General features: G+C 34.2%; 2 protein-coding genes across 2 annotated transcripts; one reads left to right on the plus strand and one right to left on the minus strand.

Moving 5' to 3' along the window:
- Nucleotides 1-401: 401 nt before the first annotated feature.
- On the minus strand, nucleotides 402-11325 carry LOC105339479 (nonsense-mediated mRNA decay factor SMG7). The gene is made up of 25 exons (XM_011445055.4): nucleotides 11175-11325; nucleotides 9953-9984; nucleotides 9547-9664; nucleotides 9206-9266; nucleotides 9011-9082; nucleotides 8692-8770; nucleotides 8384-8476; nucleotides 7735-7806; nucleotides 7233-7386; nucleotides 7040-7122; nucleotides 6703-6939; nucleotides 6443-6590; nucleotides 6265-6341; nucleotides 6075-6141; nucleotides 5701-5814; nucleotides 5535-5608; nucleotides 5374-5444; nucleotides 5171-5248; nucleotides 4516-5051; nucleotides 3658-4423; nucleotides 3008-3079; nucleotides 2677-2717; nucleotides 2394-2524; nucleotides 2049-2263; nucleotides 402-1781 (listed from the first exon to the last, which is right to left on the minus strand). Exons 1-25 carry the CDS (start codon nucleotides 11198-11200, stop codon nucleotides 1698-1700), a joined length of 3501 nt encoding a protein of 1166 aa, XP_011443357.3. The 5' UTR covers nucleotides 11201-11325; the 3' UTR covers nucleotides 402-1697.
- A 2922-nt stretch (nucleotides 11326-14247) lies between these two features.
- LOC105339478 (protein-associating with the carboxyl-terminal domain of ezrin) lies at nucleotides 14248-22843 on the plus strand. Its single transcript, XM_011445054.4, has 14 exons — nucleotides 14248-14515; nucleotides 14893-15078; nucleotides 15367-15537; nucleotides 15751-15850; nucleotides 15985-16090; nucleotides 16543-16620; nucleotides 16877-17016; nucleotides 17131-17333; nucleotides 17506-17646; nucleotides 17837-17916; nucleotides 18231-18469; nucleotides 18773-18884; nucleotides 21693-22269; nucleotides 22548-22843. The coding sequence occupies exons 1-14, from the start codon at nucleotides 14342-14344 to the stop codon at nucleotides 22617-22619; spliced, it is 2379 nt and encodes a 792-aa protein (XP_011443356.3). The 5' UTR covers nucleotides 14248-14341; the 3' UTR covers nucleotides 22620-22843.
- Nucleotides 22844-23111: the final 268 nt, after the last annotated feature.

The following is a 23111-nucleotide window of genomic DNA, read 5'->3' on the forward strand; positions in this document are numbered from 1 at the left end:
ATTGACACGTCAACAACAGTAAAAGTCGTCAAGTAATGAGGTACTTTATCACGAAAATATGTTAACAACTGATGCATTAGTTTCTTTGCTATTTATGAACATGTAGTGCTCATATATGTACACAACTTAGAAACCAAGTTAGGATTACTGTAAATTCCTTAAATTACGGGAGTACTTAATTCCACAATTCCTCTGTTTTGTATCAAATCGCGATAAAATAAAATCGTGATCAAAAATTCTTTGTTATCATTTCCTAACGTTCAAAACTGTCTGAAAAATAAAAGCGAGATTTTTAAATCCACATGGGTTTCTTCTAACGATTTTACGCATTTGATTAGGAATCTACAGTAGTTCCAATGATTAAAAGATACATGTAGTTGTTCAATCCAGAGAAAACGATATCGATTATCACAGTGCCTTTATTATTAATTAAAATAACAGTAAGGAAATACAATCATCTTTGTACTAATGTAGCACATGTGCATCATTCAATTCCAAGAAAAAGCAATACATTAGACAATTGGTAATTCATAAATATTAATTTATACATTTACAAAAACGTCATTCTTAAATATTAACTTCAACCACTAATTTTATTCCAAAACAACTGCATATTTAGCACTAGAGAAAAAATTTGGCTAGGCTATCTTATCTCACTCGCTCTCCTTGAAGTACACACTGCAATATTTTCATAATCCATCTTTACATTCAAATTTCCCCATTACCAAATGTACGGAAATAAACCACATCATGAAAGGTTGAACTCAACAAGTAATGATTCTGTTAAGAAGTAGTGAATAAAGAGACACAACATACCAAAGGAACTACAATGCTTATCAGACAAGCTGTTCAACATGCTGCTACAGATAATGAGTGTCAAAAAATCCCTTCATACAAGCATGATCATGTTTACAATCACAGTCAAAAATGTTTCTTTGTTTATATTAATGATTTTTATTTGCTCGTGTTGTACACGCAGCTCTGGATTAGGGGTCTTGGTTTGAAATGTTATATACACAAGGTACATGTACATAGCAAAAGGTAAATGCATTTGAGAAGGCTATACAATTCCTGGAAGGTTTTTACAATTACTTCCATTGAAGATTTCAGTTTGGAGTATGAGTTATAAAACATGTCAAAACGAGAAAAATAAAGGCAAATTGAAAAAAAAAATAAGACATACACTCTAGACAAAGACTTTCTGAATAACTCTGATCAAAGTACATGTACCTGAAAGTTTTATCCAGTCAAACATTTTAATATTCCACTTAATATTTCCCGTGCAAGCGTTTTCTCATTTCAATCTGTGTAAATAAAAAAGATTCATTTTTCTGCACGTCTGAACCAATAGATTTCTGTGATAAGCATATTTTCTTCCAACTAGCTCTGGCATTCAACACACTTTACAATGCATATTAGTTAGAAAACAACTTTTAACAGTACTACATGCAGCTTTTAAGTTGTCACAACTGCAAACTGCAACAATAAGCATATGCTCTGATGCTACAAGTATAGTGGAGGCAACAAAACAGGACAAATATGCTCTATGTGCATCATCGGCTATTCCTGCTGAATTTCCACTGCAAACTTTAGCAGCTTTTCATCCAAGATTCCATCCTCATGTAGAATAGTCTACATGGTGTGTGATGAAGTCTTCATTATAAATCTGAATTCCAACTGATGTCCAACAGCTCGGCTCAGTGGGGATCTGTGGTTCTCTGTTGTTTCTGCATTTCCAAGAGCTTTTCCAATGGAGATGGACCAGGAGATGACCAGATTGACTGCAAAAATATGATCTGTATATTAAATATGTGTACATATACTACGGTATCATATCTAAACAGTGGAAATACAGACATAGGATTTGGTAAATAATCATGTTTTATTTCCATTCAATACTCCTTTTATGAAAAGCACCTGTTATCTATTGTTATCTATATTAAAAGAACCAGTATACATTATACAAGCATTAAAATAAGCCTTCTCAGGCTTCTGTACTTTTTGATTTGATAAATTAAACTTTATGTCAAGTAATTTTTTTTTATTACCTGTAATGGTCCAGGGAAATAAGGCCCTGGTCCTGATGCAGGGTTGTGGTCTGCTGGTGGTGCACCCTTCTGTGATTTTTCAAGCCAAACTTCCTCATTATGACCAAACCTCAGCCCCATGTCTATTCCTTGTGGCATCTTGGGCTCAGTAACTTCTGCTTTTGGTGAATGTCTTACCATGTTTGGCTCTTCAGAGAATGGGGATGGTCCATGGCCTAAAATTGAAAGTATCAGGGGTTTTTTTTATACTTTCAATAACCACCATACCTTACTTTAAATATTCATGTCACTAAAAAAGTAAATTTTTACTAATGTTAGTTGATCATAACTTTATGTTGGTCTTACTTTTGTTGTCTGCAGTGGACAGAGGCACAGACCATGGAGAGCTGCTGAACAGTGAGTACGTTCCTTGTTGTGTGGTCTGCGGCCCTGGTCTGGGGGGACGAGAATCTAGGTCAGCAGGGCCAGGCATTGGGCTAAAACAGAAAGTACCAATGTTTGTCATTTTCTGAATGTAAGATGCAATTCCAAATCTTTTGGTCAAAACACAATTATTGAATTAAAAGATAAATTTGTAACAATAATGCATTAGAAATATGTTGCAAAATGTAACAATGCTACTTTTTACCTTCTGTTTGGAGAGTTCCCTGTGTCAGGCTTTGGTGTTCCCTGGATGGAATCAGCATTATTAGACACATACAACAGCAAATGTGTTGCCATAAAAATAAACTATTAAATCCTACTACACCAGTTTATGTTACTTTGAACAAATATTCCATGCAATAACTGTACATATTTAAACTGTGTTTAATACTCTTATGATTATGCTAAAAGAAAAATATCAGTTCCTTTAGCTATGTACATGTAGATGTTCATTATTCTTTGCTATAAAAATACTTGTATAATTCAATTACCAGTAAGCAGTAAACTTCAAAATCTTTTTTACAAGCAATTCTTACCTCAGCATGACCTTGAAAAGCAGCACCCATCCTGTTTTGCAACATCAAGCCTTCTTTGCTAATATTTGGTGGCTATAAATACAACCACAAGAAATCTTTGTAAAACATATGCTTTTCAATGTCTTGTTTAGATAATATTTGAAATGGATACAACATTAACTTGTTGACTTTTTGACCTGAATCACTAAATGGGTTAATATTGCAAACATACTAATTTTATTAAATGCATTTAAGTTTGATGTCTTTCAAGTCATCATGGGTATAGCAGTAACCCCAATGACCTTTGACCTTAAAAAGCCACAAGTATTCGGAAACAGGTCTACAGAATGACAGACCAACCAGCATGCCCTTTATTTTGATGAAGACATAATGTAATATGAGTGTTCTTAGTCTCATAAAAACTAAATAAAGTTTGAAAAGGTAAACAATTGACTTACTGGTTATATTAAATTTACAAATTATCCTAATCATATCAAAATATGCACTTAGTGGACCTTTTAGACAAATGCTTTTCAGAGTAAGATTTAATAAATACCAGTACATTTATCTATAAAATTATCTTGAAAATATGGCACAGAATTGTTTCTCAGTTATATCCATCTATTTATATAATGTATGTATTGAAAATGTATTTTTAAAACACCATTTACCTGAACAGCAAGCTGTGAAAGTGCTCCCAACAACTCTGGGGGAACAAAGGGGAAATCATCCTTTTTTCCTGGTTGATCCATTGGGGCTCTCAAGTTCATCCTTCCCATGCCAGCATTCATGCTTAGTAGCTGGTTCAACAGTTGGTACTGAGAGGCAGTATTCTGTAACTGTGATGGCACTGTTTGTGGTTTCAGTCCTCCAAAAGGTGACCTTTCATTGGTAGGACCTCCAAAGTGAGGTCTCTCGTTCCCAGGAGCCATTTGCTGAAAGCCTTGTGGTGGGAGATTTTGAAATAAATTTCTAACTCCTCCCTGCATTTGATTACCAATATTTCCCGTAAGTGGGCTGCTTTGTGTGTGTTGCTGATTCGAGTTGCTTGGATAATTTGTCCCTTGAGGAGCCCTTTGAGGGTTAACAAGTGACTGATTCTGTTGGAAAGCATTTTCTGCCATAACATTCTGTTGATTCTTTTCAGGCTGATGTCGGCTGGACATTTGATGGGTAAAACCAGTTCTTGACTCTGTTTCTGCACTTGACATGTTCATAGGTTGTGGTAAAGGGGGTGGAGGAACATCAAAAGTCATAGAAGGAAACTGTTTGCTGTTTGGTGGCAGAGGTGGTGGAGGAAACCTAAACATTGCATTGCTTCCAGCAGTCCCCTGTAATGCTGTGTTTTGACATGATCCAGGGTTCTTAGCATTGACTGGCATGTTCTGAGGTGCCATTGATGGTTGATTAGTTGTAACTGGAAATCTTGATGTCATCCTTAAAAAAAAACAAATTTATATTAATCCCAAAATTATATAAAATTGTCTTTATAAATTCATGAAATTGATTAGTCTTTGAATTAAGAATACCTGTAATCAGATGTAACAGTAGGCATGTTCATAAAATTGCTTGGCGATTGTTTTTCCAGCTGTGACCTTTGAACTTCTGACGTCTGCTGAGAGGGCTGCTGTGCTCCCACTTTACCAGGACTGGTGTCACTCTGTGCTGAATGTACTGAAGAATTGCTGTCCGATTTTGAAACGTTTTGCTCTGACTGCTGTTGAAGTGAATATGGCCACAGTAACTTTTGCTGTGAAGCTGATGGCTTGCTGAGAATCTGTGGTGTTGCGTTCTCTGACCACAGGGTTGGTTGAGAAGAGCCCTGTTGTTGCTGTTGCTGTGCCAGCAACTGTTTCTGCAGTCTCGGTGGTTGTTGTGCGATTGGAACTCTTGAGCTCTGAGTTCCTGACCTTGAATTACCTACCACACCAGTGCTTCCCCCTTTCATGAATTGAGGCTCAGTGGTCGGTACACCTAAAAGATATTTTGGGGAGTTCGGGCCAGAGGCTGTTGATGTGACAATTGTTTTCACTGGCTCTGCACTTACAGACGGTGGTGGTTTAACCTGTCAAAAATAAAAAAATACCAAATAAAAAACAGGACAACCCACTAAATATACTTTTAAATTTCAGATATGCTCTTACAAGAAATGATAATAAACTGAAAATTTAATTCAGTGCTCACTCTTTCTTGTATTTTAGTTGGAACAACTTTAGGAGTTTTGTCTGCAGCTTGCTGTTGGCCTTTCTTTTGAATAATTGCCTGTAATTTCCAAACAGAAGATTAAAATACTTCATAGGAAAACTTGAAAAAGAACTAAAAAATAATATACCTGATAAGATATGAATAGCTCAACTACGGTATATTGTGATACAAGGAATACACACCTGAATGGCAATATTTTGACGCACAGATTTCTTTTCTACAAATGGCACTTGACTTTCTCCAGCTTCATACACTGAATGAGAAAATATTTGGTCAAAGATACCATGCATAGGATAAATGTGTGACTGTATATGAGAAAAGGATGCTTATATAAGTTCATTACCTGAACTGATTGGTTTTTGAATAGTTGGAGCAGTAAACTGTAGTCTCCCAGACTTTCCTTGCTGAGCACTTATACTAAAAAAAAAAGTACTCTGCATCAAATGCCCAACTGTATATAAATAAACAAAATAAACATACTTATCAATGAGATACTGAAAATAACAAACCTCTCTGTCTCCTCAGCTAACCAGGTTCCATGAGAGTAGATCCTCATACACCTCAACATGGACTCCACTTCTGAGGGTAGGCCCTCTGTGGGCAAGCGACTGTAGCTGTACATGCTAGGACAGAGATTTAGGGGCATGAGAAACATTGCAAACATCTAGCTGAAACTACTATTATTAATAGCTCAAAAGTAAAACGGATTGTGAACTAAAGCTAGGCCTGAGTTGCTAAAGTAGTTGAACTGATAGTAGGATTTTTATTCCAAACATGCTTGAATGTTTGCTGTTTTTATTAATACCAATTTTAACAGATTCTGACATACTTTAACAACCTATTAATCAGCATATGTGTACATGTCCATAAAGCCTTAATTTACCTGTGTGCTTTCTCCAGGTACTGAAAACATCTTAGTTCTGTATCTTCTGGTAAAGGTAGATCTTCATCTATAATGCAAAACAATATCGCACTTTAAAAACAAAATAAATACATGTACCACAGATACACTTAATAGTGTTTGTTTGTAACAAACAAATGTCAACTGACAATATTTCACTATATGTACTTACATTTAGAAATATTTGGACCGCCTTCATTATCAGACAGCTTGATGTTGTTCAGAACTTTACACAAATTTGTCATTACACTGCAACAAATAAAGAGAAAATGACAATTGTATAGTTTAACTGTATCCCATCAGGACTCTGACTAACTGAAAAAACCTGGAATAATATTTGAGTTACAAACCTAGATGACTTTAGGATAGGATTTTGCAGGTGTACAGGGTTTAACTTGAACCAATCAAGCAAAAGCTTCACGGCTGGTAGAGTGAAGAATTCTTTGAGTTTCTGTTCCTGTTTTGGGGTATTTTGCAACAGCAAGTCCAAAATGCCAACTGTTAAAAATATAAATGTAGTTATTCTTTTTTAAATACGGGATAAATGATTCAATAAAGAGCTTTACACTAAGAGGATGAATCATCCTCACTTAGACTCTCTTAAACTTACTGGTAAAACTGAACATCAGAGAGAACGACCTCAGCTCCTCGCTGCCCAGTTCCTCACTGAAGGAGTCTGCACGTTCCTCACCATCCTGATACTGGGTCATACGCTGGGCATGGTGCATCGAGAAGATGTTGATGGCCACAATCTGCACAAGAATGTGGGATGGGAAACTCTGGGACGTTACATGAGCTGGTAAGGCAGCCAGAAGTTTGGAGCTCAGGGCAGCTGCTCTATCTAGTTCTGTTGAGAAAATAAAACAAGGTGAATTCAATAGTTCGCAAGCAAGATTTGCAAAAAAAAATCAACCACATTTGATACTCTGAAACTGGTCAACACAAACCTGTGCACAGATGGATACAGGCATGGAGTTGTAGAAATGATGTGATCATTTCACTCACAGAGAGTTTTCCTTTCAATTCTGGACTAAAATAAAAAAAAACAACAACAATAAACCAGATGTTACAAATAATGATGCATGTGCCCCTTTCTTTGGAGTCTCTTATCTGCAGATTCAGGCTTATTATCTGACTTACATGTCCTTGGTGAGTTTAGTGTACAGTTTTTCCAGGTTGGTGGCTGCAGCTGGGAAAGGATGTCTGACAGCCAGACTTCTCACATAGTAAAACACTGTGGTCAGCTTGTTCCCTCGCGCAGCCTCCACAATGGCTAGCTGATTGTAGGGTTGACCTACGCAACCAACAAAACATTGTGATAGGGTAAGTGTGTGATAGAGATGCTTGTGAAAAATTTAATTGTAACAACTTATTACTGTACATATATTGTACAAGTATTGAATAAATGCCATAGTCAACTGACCAAGATGATCCACCATAAGGCATAACAAGGATAAGTAAACACATGTAAGTGAAGGATGCAGATTTTTAGAAATAAGAAAATTCCTGCTTGTAACATCCACCAAGGATGACATGTATTGTGAAGAAATTATGTGCATGTACATATGATGAAGGTAAATAAGACCCAGATTTGTGTAATCAAAAGAGGTGCCCTTTCCCCAATAAGTGTGTCTTTACTTACCATTAAATGGCACAAGGTTGGCAGCATGCCAATAAAATGTCTGAGCTTGTTCTATCTGTTGTCTGTATCGAGCTGGAAAAATGAAATGCTTAAGGTTCAGTCAAAACAATAAACCAAATTTAATAAGTATTTCAAAGTTCAGATAATGTAAATGATATCATATTTATATATACATAACATAATACACAGATGGAAATTTGGCAAAATTAATTTTTTTTTTAAACATCGAATCCTATACATAACCATAGCAATTTCTAGAAAATAAAATAATTCCACATCCACGTAACACCTGAAATTGGGCTATACATTTGTAAGCAGGCCAAACAAAAGCCATAAAGTGCTTTATTCATGTCACGCAGGTAGAATGTCAACAGAATGTGTTGGCTCATTGTTTCGATTACTGTAGATTCCTTATTTTCCGCAAGTAAATTTATAATTCAATGATTCTACCATTTTTCATTAAATCACGAGAACATAAAATCGTGAATGTCAAGTTTTTATCATAGTTTCATGTAATTTACATCTGTCCGAAAAATAAAAGAGAGATTTTAAAATTTGCAAGATGTACTTCTCGCAATTTTATGCGGATATTTATTCCTTGTGTTTAATTAGGAATCTACAGTATCAATTTAAATCTTGGTGTCCATACCGATATCTCCAAGGTGAACCAAGCAGTACTGACAGACATACAGACAGGAGCTTTTCTTAGGTGGCACAATCTTCACTCTCAGTGTTGTTTTTTCTAAACGAAGATAAAACTTGTATGTTACGTGTACCTTATTGCAATGGGCAAATTGAAGCATTAAAATAAACATTTATAAACAAGTCACACAGGCGAAAATTACTTTAACAATTGAGAGGTGAGAGAGAAAGAAAAAGAAAAGAGAAAGAGAGAGGAAATATTATCATGAGTAGATACATTTACTGTACATTACATTCTACTGGTACTAGCCCCACCTTTCATTATCCCAAAACATGATGACTTCCTTCTAAATGGCAAATCCAGTTTGAATGTAGTACAAATTAATTGTATCAACTGGAAAGAAAATATATGCATTTTAATTTATCAAAAAAGTTAACAGTAACTCCAATACAGGTATAGTCTTTACATAAATACTCTTCACCTAGTACTTGATCTTATGTGTTTTTAAATAAGCATGTTTGAGGTCAAATGTTGGCTGTTTTACAAATGTGTCATAACATGACAATAAAACTTGATGTATGTTATCTTTCATATAAACTGTTTACTTAGTCAAAATATTTGAACACCTCTTACCTGCAGGTAAAATCCACTAGCTGTCTCCAGAAAGAGGTTCAGTGTGGCATGTGTTTCACCCCTTTTTGCATTCTGTAAAGTTATATCAATATATGCCAGTTGATCACTTATAGTCAGAAATCAGTGCTATACAATTCCAAATATTGTTTTTCACATACATGTATATCGATGTATTTACAAAGTATATACATGTACCTGTCTGTCCTTGGTCTGGGTCTGCAAGATATTGATGTGGTTTTTAAATGCATGGTTCCATCTGAAAGAGACAATTTACATTTATATTCATTTCTATTGTTTAATCCCTTTTCTGGTACACAGGTAACATCAGAACAACACAAACTACATCTTGAGAAAAATTGCAGATGTTTTTAGTTGCATGAACAATGATGCCTTTGGTGAGATTTCCTTTACAAAAGTATTGATATTCACATGAATTAATTCATATATGAGGAGTCAAAACGTGAAGAGATAGAATAGGATAAAAATATATGTAGAGTTAAGGTATTGACCAAATGTCTACATCAACAAATACATACAAATCCTGTTCCACTTTCTTATCCAAGGCATACTCCAGGTCCATAAGGAGCAGTTTTTTGTACAGATCCTCCAATCTTTGTCTCACAACCCATGTTTCTGAAACGCCTTTCGAGGAATCTGCAATTACAATCAGTAAGTTTTAAAACAGTACATTTTAGCACTAATCACAAGAACAGATGGTATAATAATTGTTGAAGTACTGAATTTCATGGTAAATTGAATTCAGAAAAGTATATGGGATCAAAGCTAATTAAATCTTTCAATTTCTGAGTCATATGTCTTGCAAAGTGTTACCCTCATATGGAAGAAAGAAAAAAAGAATCACTATAACTATTCAGTGACCATAAATCATACAACAAAATGAAAGAAATCATAATAATTATTGATAATAAAATCCTTTTTTACCTGTTATGCTAGCTTTTAATGCATCTGCTTGTCTGAAGAATAAAGATATATCAACATATAACATATTTAAAACAATAACAGAAAAACACCCATCCATGACTGCTGTAAAATATTTTCTCTATTGCATTAGATAAAAAAAAAATTACACACAAAATGAAAGTACACTGATAATCATGTTAAATTTGTACCATGTGTTTGAAAACTTCAGAATGAGTAAGGGGGACAGATTTTGTTATTATGAGTTTTTTGGGGGTTTTTTTGGTTAATTTTTCAGAGTAAAATTTTTTGTGCAAAAGTCAAAGAGGAAATCATGGACTTTTTTCCCCTCTATCAGTGTAAACTGTTCTTCACTGATAGGTATGTATAATTTTAAATTCAACATTAAAGCCTTTTCCAAGACTTGGGGAGCATACTGATAGGGATGGTGCTTATATCTGTTTTTCATGATGCTATGCAGATGAGAGTCATTTATTGATGGTTCACCAGTCCTGTAGGTTAACCCCCAGTGTAAGCCAGTTTCCATTTACAGCTTGGTGGACTGAGACAATGTACATAAAGTTCTATGTCGAAGGACACAACATTACAATATCAAGTGACCACAATGGTGCTTTAACAAGCAATCTTTGGGTCACTGACCTAACACCTATGACCCCTGAGTCCTGTGCTCATTCGTACTCAATTGTACTCATCATATTCATTTGGAAAACTGACAACACTTTAAGCGACAGAAACAAAAACCTAAAATGTATAGTGCATATGACTCATTGATATCAAATCATTTGTAAATGGACTCCAGTTTTCTGTCTTTCCTGATCTTTCAAACCCTTAAAATTTTTTGATTTATTGAGTTATAGGCCCGGTGTTTTTTTAAAATTCAAAACAATAAACATTTAATTAGATTTAGCATGTGTCCAGCAAATTTTAGCTTAAATTCTATTATCTTGAAGTTCAATTCAAGTATGTTATGAAGTATTATGTTGTTATGGGTTATAGCCCACAGTCGGGTACCCGAGGCTTTAGCAGTGGTAAAATACTCCTAACTCTGATTTTGTTCTCAGAAATATGTTCCTTATTAGTTACTTATTTACAGCCAACTTTTAAGTCTCCAGCATGCGGGTACCGTATGTTCTTCATAGTCTCAAGAGAATCAATGGAAACTTCTCTCTCATCTATCTTAAGTCACACTTAACAGAACTTATGACATGAATTACACTATACTTACCTCAATACTTGAGCTGCTGAACTCATCGTTTGATAACCATAACAACGTTAAATTTGGCGAAAACTTCGCCGAGAATCTATCTCGCCATTTCGTCTTTTTACGGTTTACTTTACCGGAACAAGATCCTGGTAAGTTTATTGCATCTCGATCCCGATCCTGATATCATGATCCCATACGACTTATACGCGGATAGTGTAAAATTGACCAGTTATCATACTGGACATTTCACAGTATACAATACACATTTTTTTTATTCAAGAAAATACTATGAAGAAAAAATGAAAGTTTTCGTTGATGACATCAACGTGACAATTCAGTGGCGTTGCTACATTGAAGCACTGCTTGCAATATTTTTTAAAAACTGTTATTTTTACAATGCAAATCCCAAATCGGGTTTGTGCCAAAACTTTTCATTACGCATAGCGAACTCGTTCCACAGATAGTCTATTTATAGTTCACTACAGTATAACTATACGTCCCTGCTATAGGTTGCTTTCCATGGTATCTTACTTCGAATTTCAAATTCCGTTGAGTACCCACCCCCCACGTGCAATTATTTTTGCTTATTAGACGAAACGCGTACTTGCTATATACCATTCTCTTGTTTTCATTAAGAAATAAAGTCCACCGGAACCCGGAGGGCTTCTCAGAAGATTTGATCACGTACCAACCAAGTTTTTATCGGGGGGGGGGGGGCTACTCGATTTTTTAGGGGTGGGAGCAGGTACCTTTATACCTTTGATACATTGTTATACAATGCGGGGGGGGGGTGGGGGGGTGGGGGGTCAAAATTTGGATCCATATGAAATTTATAAGAATTAACAAATTTGCGCGCATTTCATTACAATCGACTTGGTCGGTGCTTTAATTAGAACTTTTTTCTGTACCTACCAATAGAACAATATCATGGCTGATACATCAAAAATAGGAAAATTACTGCCATCGTAATTCAAAAATGTACTCATCTTCGGGGGGTGGGGGGGGGGTGTTCCGACCCCCTAACTTACAAGTATTTTGTTCCTAGCTACGCCACTGCATTCATAGAAAAGATTTAATCTTTACTTTTCTAGATAAATGATTATTATGTTATATTGTCCAAGGCAAAAACAGAACGTGATAATTTGTGTGATATAAAAACTTTGACTTCATTAAACATATGCTCTTCCAAATGTCTAGGGCTTATTTTTTCTTTAATATCAGTATATTCATAGAATATTATAATTGAAACTTTATATCATACAAAAAATTTAATAAGAGGTGGTGATATTTTACCAAAATTACTTTTTTTAATTATATGCGCATCTGGCTACTACTTGTAACCACAGATCTGATATATTACATCGTAAGTATAATATTTTTTATCGTATAAAAAGTATACGACTACCTAATTATTAGTTACAACGAAAAAAATAAAAAGTAGGAAGCCCGTTTAAAATCATAACAAGAAAATCATGTTTGATATCATTACTCAATCATAGTAATAAACAGAATTCAATGGTATAGTATTGGCGTTATTTGATAAATACAGCAAACTTCAATCATGTGGCTCTTTTCTCAATTCAAATAATCATTTTATACAAAAGTATATACATAAAAAGCGTTTGGCTTTGTTCCAGTCCATCGTCATTTTCTAATTCTACGTTGAGGCGTTTTTTTCTGGGGTGTTGGAATTAATGACTTCCGTCGACCTTCTTTCTTTTCACCCTTCATCGATTGATTATCCGTTTCGGTAATTGATATTTTTGCCAAGTTTTCGTGTTCTTGTTGCTTATTTTGATGTATCATAACCAATACTGTGAATATTGAAGCCAGTAGCACGGAGATGAACGGACAGATTTCTTCTCTTGGGTTATATTTCGACGGGTAAAGAATATTGAATGAGCATGACACTTTCCTTTGAATAGGAATCCACATATTCAGAACAAAAAAGGCTGGAGTTGTGGCGAATAAGATAATCTTCGTAATTTTTCGGACTTTCCGAAACCATGTCTTCCTGAACAGTCCAAAGTTCTTCAATACCGAGAAGTACAATATTAACAGAAACACTGAGAACAGGAAAAGTCCATTGTTTACTCTTGTCGCCACGACGGACACGTGTTCTCTCACAAGTATAACAAGAATCGATGACCAAACAAAAAGACACAGGTGCCATAAAGTTCCAAAACTCCTTACCGCATCCATTCCTTCTCCTAAAATGGTTGAAACGAAAGTCCTGTAAACAAGGTATCTCCAAAACAGCATGGCGTGTGAAATTTGAGATCAACGTTATAAAAGACGTTTATATTGACGTCATCAAACACAACGTCATTTTCCGCGAAAATATATAGACATTTTACTGTGCTAACGTATGTTTTACTGAGTATTCGGATGATAATGTCAGAAACTGGAAACTAAAACGGGGGAGGGGGTGGGGTAAGGAACGCTCCAGTAGGAAGTCTTTTAACGCGCTCCGGATATTCAATAAGTTTTTAAATTATATAATTCTTCAATTTTGAATTCTTGTACACAATTATAATTCAGTATTAAACGCATGCTGAATCGACTCAATCTGCCTACAAATGCGATTTTTTAATCTTGCTCCCTTAATGCGCATTACATGCATCTTTTATTTTCATTAATTTTAAAAATTCGCTCAAATGATATAAATTATTATAAAAAAGATAATCATATTGCACACAAAACAAACAACAAGTAATGGTTATATTCGTTGTTGAAACCTGATAATTACTATTAAAAAAAAATCAGAAGAAAATGACCAAATATGATCAGTTGAGTTGCGCTTGAAATATAAACAATTCTTTGTATGTGAATTTGATAACTTTGAACACTGTTGAATTTTATTTTCTCAAGGGGGCGGGTACGTGGTGGTGGAACCCTGACACCTCCACTTAGATCTGTACATACATGAACATTGTATACCATTCTTTCTTTCTTTTTTTAATGAGACGATATATAAAAACGGCGAATAGATCCCCAGCTGCCCATTCCCACAGGTGCAATAATTTGACAATGATTGCGTTGAAATCAATTTCGAAAAAATGTTTAGCTTTTCTTCTGGTTTTAGCGTTTATGTTTAACTCGCTATTTCCGATTGTTAATTTGATGGTGTGTCACAGTCATCAACAATCATGATTGTAACAACCGGTGCTATTCTTTTAGACTAGAGAATGGGCGCTGAGTCTAGTGTACTTGAAGATTATGACTTGGATGAACCGTCTGCTTCATCAAAATCTACATGGACATTACGACATGGGAGGTACAACGATGAACTGGACGTTACTGTTCTGTCTGAGCAGAAGGAAAACGGACAGAAATGGAGTCTACTGCAGAAAAATATCAAAGTAAGAGGCGATTTATGTCCAAACACATTTCATAAAGCTGTACTTAATCCAAAGCATACTCTAAAAATATTTTTTTTTAAAAACATGTTGGCACAATCTTTTGATTTAGCAACATGTACATATTACATTAATTTGTAGAGTTATGCAAAGTAACTTGATTGAGCTATTAAAAACTCTAATCTTGGCTCAGCTTATCATTTAAACTGACGCTCTCACAAAGTTTCAGAGAATTATTATAATTCATATCTCATTGACTGGAAATTTAATGCGCTTGTCATGCACTTGTCACAAATTATAAATCTGGATATTGATCCATCTTTTTTCATTGTAACATTTTGTTTGTATAATGTCTTCATACATGTTTATTTGTAATTCAGTTCTTGAAGAGTCTAAGACACCCATGTATTGTAAAGTATTTGAATACGGCTAACATGTCCGGAGAGCTGTACCTGGTCATTGAGAGGTCTTCACCATTACCCGATTTGTTGGAAACACTTGACCCTTTAGAGATAACGACAGGAATTCACAGTGTTATGGAAGGATTGTCTTTTCTACATGAACAAGTAATCAACATTCTTTTGGTTCTAGTAAAGATGTGGCTTTATCAGTAATTATTGACCATAAAATTAATGGGACTAATCCTCAAGAAAAAAACATCTACATGTATTACGGTAATGATAATTTAAAACTGTATGTCTGGTTCTGTATGTGATATGATTTACCTGAAAGCAGACACTTTATTCTAAGGCTGTTAAAAGTTCCGATTAGTGATAGGCATAAACATAACCAGCATATATGTCTTAATAAAAAGATATCAATATAAATTGATGTGGCATTTTGTCCAATTTTAGGCCAGAATGTCTCATAATAATGTATGCCTGGATTCTGTGTATGTCACCTCAAATGGAACGTGGAAAATCAGTGATTTGCAGCATTGTTGTAAATATCTGGAAGTGACACCTGATTTCTTGAAAAATTCTAGGCCATTTCGAAATAAAGAGAGCATATCACCAGAAGAAAAGGTAGAGTGATATACATGTACACAGTACTACATGTACCAATAATAATTTGCTCAGTCTGTAGACCTTTAGCTAGCAAAATAAATGAGAGGTATAAAATTACATATCCACATGAATTTTTTTTCTTGACATTTACTGGTAAATGAGCCAAGTGCATAATTTTAAAGACTCTGTGATTGATTTGTTTGAATAACACTGAGTTTACTTTGATTGCAGGCCGAGAGATTAACCATTACTAATGAAATGGGCCATACAAGGGATGTGTTTTCTTTTGGTGTCATGGCAGAAACCCTTCTAGAATATATTTTAGAAATAGGTTTGTTAACTAATTGATGATTGATGTTCTATTCCTTATCTACAGAGGAGACTTTTTTTAAACAATTCCACTTTGTTTTATTATGTCATTTCAATAAATGAAGTGTGTAATTAACTATTCATTTCTTATATCAGGTGAAAAGAGCAAGACATTTGAAATCCTTGTACAAGATAAATGTTTGAATGCTGACCCCAAACAAAGACCCAAGTTCAGCACCTTGATGAAAGATCAGCTGTTTTGGTAGGGCATCAGATGCTTTCACTGTAAAAGTGGTTATTTATGCTCTCGGTTAAATGCAAGTTTTTTATGGTCAAACAATATGTGTTGGTGTTAAATACATGTATGCTTATTTGATTTACCACTCAAAAGTTTTGATTTATTTTTATCATATGCACAGGGGTATTTTAGGCAGTTTCAAGCTTACCACATAGCTAATGTAAATTTCCCCCTTGCTGAAATAACCACCTTTACAGTATTTTGAAATTTACAAATAATTACATGAAAAAAAAACCATTGAGAAATTGTACAATACTCTAAAATTGTACATAAAAATATCTCTTAAATGACATTTTACAATGCTGGGAATGGTTAATCTCATTTTCATTTGAGACTGTTTCTGTGGTTTGGGATTTGATGATAGAAGTTTTTGTCTGTAATATATCTACCATTAATGCATATACAATTTATTTCAGTAATGATTTGTTACTGATAACTAAATTCCTGCGAGAATTAACACTCAAACCTCAGAAAGAAAAGGAAGAGTTTTTCAGGTAATATTTTGAGCATTTGTATTCTCAGAAGTACAATCAGTTTTGGCTATATCTTTTAGGCTTTACATAGCACATACCTCAAAATCATTTTATTGTTAAAATATGTGAACATGAATATCTTCTTTATTTCAACCAACATATCTAAAAAAAAAAAATTAAGCTCTTTTAACCAATTTATAATACGCATTGTGGTCATTATTGGCATACTCTACATACTATACATATTTATCTGTTATCTATTTCTTGACAATTGTAGCTCCTTGTATCCAAGACTAACTGTGCTGGCAGAGGAAGTTGTGGCCAAGCAGCTTGTTCAGTTGTTGCTCAGTCGCTTTGTCTTACTGGAGGCATCGGCTGCTATGTCCATTGTTCCTAACATTCTTGTTCCAAAGAGAGGTTAGTAAACAATGCATTCTGTGAACAAAATGATGATCAAGGTCTCTTACTACGCAGTAAATGTTTTACTGACTTTGATGAATATTATATATGTACTGAACATGAATGATTTAGGGACCAGTGAAAAGGTTGAAGTCCACTCCCAGAGGCTTTCTCCTTTGTTCTCAGTACCATTGTATAAGACGTATGTGATACCAGAACTAATCAAAATGTTCCACTGCCATGACTATCACATCAGAATGATCTTGCTGACTTATTTTCCACTCTACATGGACCTGTTTGAGAAAAACGATTTGGAAGAAGTCATCTTTCCCCAGGTTTTAAACATTTACTGAAACTGTAATCTTGTCAGAATTTCATTTTGCAACAAATGTCCTTGAAACTTTAAATCTCCTATGAAAAAGAATACAACCTTTTATCTATAATTTAACTGTACCCACTTTCTACTATTGATAATGTAGTAATGAAGTTTGAATTTGATGCCTACAGATCTTGCTGGGGGTCAGGGATTGTCACGAGGATTTAGCCTCACAGAGTTTACATTGTCTAGCAGACTTGGTGAAAGTTCTTGGCCGCGACACAGTGATAGGGGGCAAAAGCAAGGCGTACTTCACACAGGGATCTCCAAAGGTATTCAATACAATCTGTACTTTGAAACATTTACGGTAGCATTATTTACTGTATTTATTTTGGCCCTTCAGACACATTACATGAACAGTCTTTAAAATGTTTTGAATCTGTTTACCAGGTATTTTCTGATATGATGATAAATTAATGAAAATGTTGGTATACAGGCATGAATATTGAATGTTTATTTTAGCATCTGCCAAGAAATGCCATAGAAACAAGAAGTGGTGAAGCTTTGGACAAAGTGTTATTGAAAGATCTGGCATCATACAGGTTTGTCAAATAGTATATACATGTACCTATACGTTATTGTATTCATCTATTCACATGTACATGAATTTTCAATAGTTCTAACCATGCTAGTTTAATGCTCATCAATATACGTACATGTACTTTTGATAATGAAAGTTTTAATTTAAGTTTGAGGCAATTTACAATGAATTTTGCATGCATTATAATTAGAGGGAAAATGATAGAAGTTATAAGCTTGTTGAAATTATGACACTTGTTAAGGTTTATGACACTTGTTAAGGTTTATATCTCTTTGTAAATTGAAAAATACACAAATACTCCTTCAATATGGACAGCACTTTGACCACAAAGACAGAAAATAGGTGTAATTCAGTGGACGAAAAGAGACAAGAAAGACAGAACAAACTGAAAGAGCAGAGGATGGCTAGGGAGCAGAAGAGACTTGAGCAGCAACAAAAGAGGAAGGAGAGAAGGGAGAAAGAGAATGAGATGCCAAAAATGAACATGGACTCGGAGGGAAGTCAAAGCCAGTCCAGCAGAATTTTACCAAGTCCTCAGATAAATGGACATGAAGGTACATGGACGGTACATGATTCATATGACAACAATATTATGTACTCTAATCACATCTGCTCAGTTATATTATGTTGGTTAAAATAGATAAAATAAAGTTTGCATAAAATAAAATGCAGATCATTTTCATATTGTACAGACTTAAAACCAATGTTTGAAAAAGCAATATTAATTCTTTTTTTTCTAATAACAAATTACAATTTATTTTCTGTATAAATTTGATATAACTGTCCTTGTAATTTTCCGAACAAACAGTCAGTATTGCATGTAGTAGTAAGCAATGTATCTTTAAAATATCTTGCAGAAATCCAAAAATCGGAGCACTCTTTGCCTGGAAATGAAATTTCAGAACGAAAGATATCCTATGATTTTGAAGACCAAGGTGTTGCATCATATGATGTAAAAGTGTCAAAAAGGTAAATTTGAAATAAAGATTGTTTTTATTCTTTTTTTAAAGAAATATTGCACACGTATATACACTCAACAAAACTTTTAAGTGTTCACCCTGATAAATAGAAGAGTATGAAAATTACGAGATAAACTAATGTGAAATTTTCAACATTTTGTAATTGATATATCTTTTTATCAATAGCACAGATAGAATAAGACAACAATGATTGAAATCAATTGCTGTATGCAGGGTTATTTTTACCGTGTGTAATTTTTGCCCTTCTTCACTTGCAAACAGTTTTGTTCCATCTTGAATTGCCTAGACACAGTTGTGTTTAAAAAGAGATATTATGAGATTAAAATTTGCCAAGTGCAGACAATAAGGAGGAGAGGGGCGAAAATAAAAACAGGCGAATATTTCCCAGTAAACATTACCTGGGATGAAACGTCAAAACATTAAATTGGTATTTTTCTTTGCATGCTTAATATGATATTCTTTGGAAATATTTTAAAAAGAAAAACACTTAACATGGCCAACAAGGATCTTTGAGAAATTAGCAAGAGCCATTGGAATATTGGTGTTTGCATTGTTTCTACGACACATTATACTGTTTATTTTGTCCTTGACACTGTTTTAAAATGAAGCAATCAAAAGGAAACATTATTTTGATAAAATTTTTCTCTTCCAAAATTGTAATGTCATTTCCATCTGCAGCTTAACGAGGCCGAGTACAGAACGAGTACGCACGCTTTTGCGCAGCGTTTCATTTGTATTGTGACGTCATCTTTTTGCTTGGTTGACACCATGGCGTGATAGTTTCAACTGCAGATATTCAGCGAAAATTGTTGAAAATATCTCGTTGATGCGTAAAAATAATGTTATATTATGGAATAAACATAAATGTCTCGAAGTATAAGCTATATTTGGGCTCGGGTCGAAAACGTGAAGAGGGTTCAGCAAGCCTAGCCTTCTGTCACGTTTTCTTAACCCGCCTAAATATAGCTAAATTCATATATTTCAGACAGTAACCATGTATTTTATATCAATGACCCTTAATATGTGATGTTATATTTTTTTTATTACTTAAATATGTCTGAATGTTTTAATAATACTATTTAGATCACCTTTTCCGCTTTTGTCAAATAAAAAATAGCCATTATCTGACGAATCTGGGAAATTGGGCATACAAAAATCAACTTTGATAAGACCCCTGGAACAAACCAGGAGGTAAAAGGTTTTTTTTATTTGACCATTAGATGCCTTTTAGCAATAACTTTAATATGTAGAACAGAAAAAGAAATCCCTAGGGCAGAAGTTTTGAAAAAATGTAAAAAATATGCAAAATTGATACATTTCAAGCAAAATCCCATAGGGTCCTATGTTAAAGATTAACACACTTTGAGATGACCCCCTAAACAAACGGTGTGGTAAATGTCTTATTTTTTAATCTTAAAATAATAATTATATCAGTAGAAATTCATGTGAAAAGTTTCATCCAAAAATCTAGGGCAGAACAAATTAGACCCGGCCTTGTTAAAACAATCCAAAAGCTCTGAGCGAAATTCAACCAAACCGAAAGTTTTTGTGATATTAAGCAAAGGTCTAGGTCATGGGTCGCAACCAGAGGTCATGGTCAATGCATCATATTTAACTTTTTGATAGTTACCAGGTAAGTGGAAATCAGTCATCCCGTCAACAAAACAAATAAATGACAGATTATGTTGGGATTTTTTTTCATTAGTAAATACATTATACTCCGTGTCAGAACACTTAGAAGCTTTGTTGAGTGTACATGTATATGTATGAATACATGTTTATAACAGTACTTATTCATTCAGTGTCCTTATATGCATACATGTAAATGTTAAAACAATTATATGTTTGAACGAGTTGACAATTTAAAAAAGTGAACAATTTGTTGAAATTCATAATTTCAAATTTAATGTAAAAAAAAATGTAAGCTAGGGTAGATGTTATATATGCAAGAACAGAAAGTTTTATGGCAGCTTACAATGAAGCTCATTGAAGTGGTAAAAGTTTGCGTTTGAATGGAATGTTCTAAACTTTGTATTGAACGTCAATTGTTACATAAGTCACGCCCATTTTTTTAAAACGAGGAATGCACAATTCGATGTTTTTAAGTGTACACCGTTTAATACTATAAAGATGATTTCATAAACAACATAAAAGACATAATTATATATGATTAAAAATCGGGATGCAGCTTTTGTCAACATTGCCAGGGTCCAAGGGTAAAACAAGAAATCTCTCCAAGGGTAAAACAAGAAATCTCTCCATTTGTACACGCACCGGATCAGTTTTATGTCGATTTTAATACCCTTTTTTCTTTCAAAATGAAAATGTTCTTAGATTTATTTGCATTTCAAATATCAAACATAACCCAGTTATACATGCCAAAATGTTCTAAGATTTTAGTTAATTCGGTAACCAATAGAGAATGGCAAAAACAGAGTGACTGGTAAAGTGCAATAGGGACTATTTTCCCACAAGGAAATTCAAAGTGCTTGCATGTTAAAACCATCTAAAAAATATGGAAACGGTACGTCCAAGAAGGTACATACCGGTATACATTGTAACGAATGCTATTTTCCTAGTTTCAAAAGAAATGGGCGTGACTTATGTAACAATTGACATTCAATACAAAGTTTAGAACATTCAAACGAAAAATTTTACCACTTCAATGCGCTTCATTGTAATGAGATTTTTTGGCATTTGGGAGGGAGGAAGGGGGGAAAGTTACACATTATGAAGTTTGAACACTACATGTCAAAGGGTTCTCCATTCTTTTCTCACCTTGATTTCGATTTTAAAGTTGGAATGATGACCGTCTTGATCCTGATGTATATGTAACCAGTGACCACAGCGGAGATGATTGGTCAGATTGGGATAACAGTATGGAGGACTCACCAAATGCTAATTCAGCAACAGTCAAATCTGTTGAGTTGATCAAAAAACAGGATGTGGGCTATTCCAACCACTCAATAGAGTCATCCAAGAAAGATGACGACCTTTACAGCAAATCTAGTCCAAAAAATATACAATCCAAAAGCATGGAAAGTGATGTAACAACTAAAAAAGCAGACACTCGTAATTCTGTTTCATCAAAATCATCCAAAAATGCTTTGAAATTACAATCCACAAAGAAGAAAGAACCTCAGAAAGAGAAAAAGACATTAGGAGCTGAATTTGAAATCAAGTCAATATCCACTCCACCTGTTAAAATATCTGTAGAAACTGACTACTTTGCAGACATGGGTTTGACACCTGTAATCACTAAAGGAACGACTTCAGAACATTCCATTCAAAAAGACGAAACCACTAACAAGTCTTCATCAGCTGTAAAGGCTTCTAATCTTTTGACTTTTACTGTGGATGAAAATAGTCAACTGGTATATTGAAAATCTTTACATATTTTTTATTTATATTTAAAAGTTAAGAACGATTAAAGAACAGATATTCTCCTTACTTTAAGGAGTACACTCTGCAATATCTATATATAGACCCTTTAATCCACTTTTATTCCTAGGAAATTTTCAAATTAAAGAATAACTCTGTCTCACCTGTCACTTAGAATTTATAAGCAGAAAAGTTAGAGTGCTTAGCTGATAATTAAGGGCAAACCATTGTATTATAAAATGTTACTTTACTGATGCTTTATTTGTTTCAGGATTCCTCTGGATGGGGAGAAGACACTGGTGGATGGGGGGATGATGACCTGAATTGGGCAGAGGAAGACTAACCATTTCCCAATTCTTTGATAGACAACTCATTTTATACATAAATATCCAAGACATATTTCTGTTCAAAATTTCTGCAATTCTTTTCTTAAAGTACCTAATTATACATGTACATGTTCTACTGTGTTCTATCGTATGTATCGGTATTTAAAAATAGCTTTCCCTATGCAGTGCTGAAAGCATTCTTCAGGGTTTATGTACTATGTACAACTCCATGGTTTTAATCCTACCCCCATGGAAAAATTAACATTCAACCAATTTGTCAAAATGTCTTTTCTGTTGTTGCATTTCAATTCTAGCATTTCAATTATTGCCGGAATGTCTGTATGATATGTACTAGTATTCAGCTTGCAAATAAACAATGTAATAAATAAATGCTATAATAATTTTGTGTATTTTTCAAACCAAATTGAAGGGTTTTTTGTAAAAGAGAAAAATATTTGTTAGTAAATCCCTAGTACATGTTCAGCATATCACTGTATTATGCTCACCAT

Source organism: Magallana gigas, chromosome 2 (assembly GCF_963853765.1).
Source record: "Magallana gigas chromosome 2, xbMagGiga1.1, whole genome shotgun sequence".
Classification (NCBI taxonomy): domain Eukaryota; kingdom Metazoa; phylum Mollusca; class Bivalvia; order Ostreida; family Ostreidae; genus Magallana; species Magallana gigas.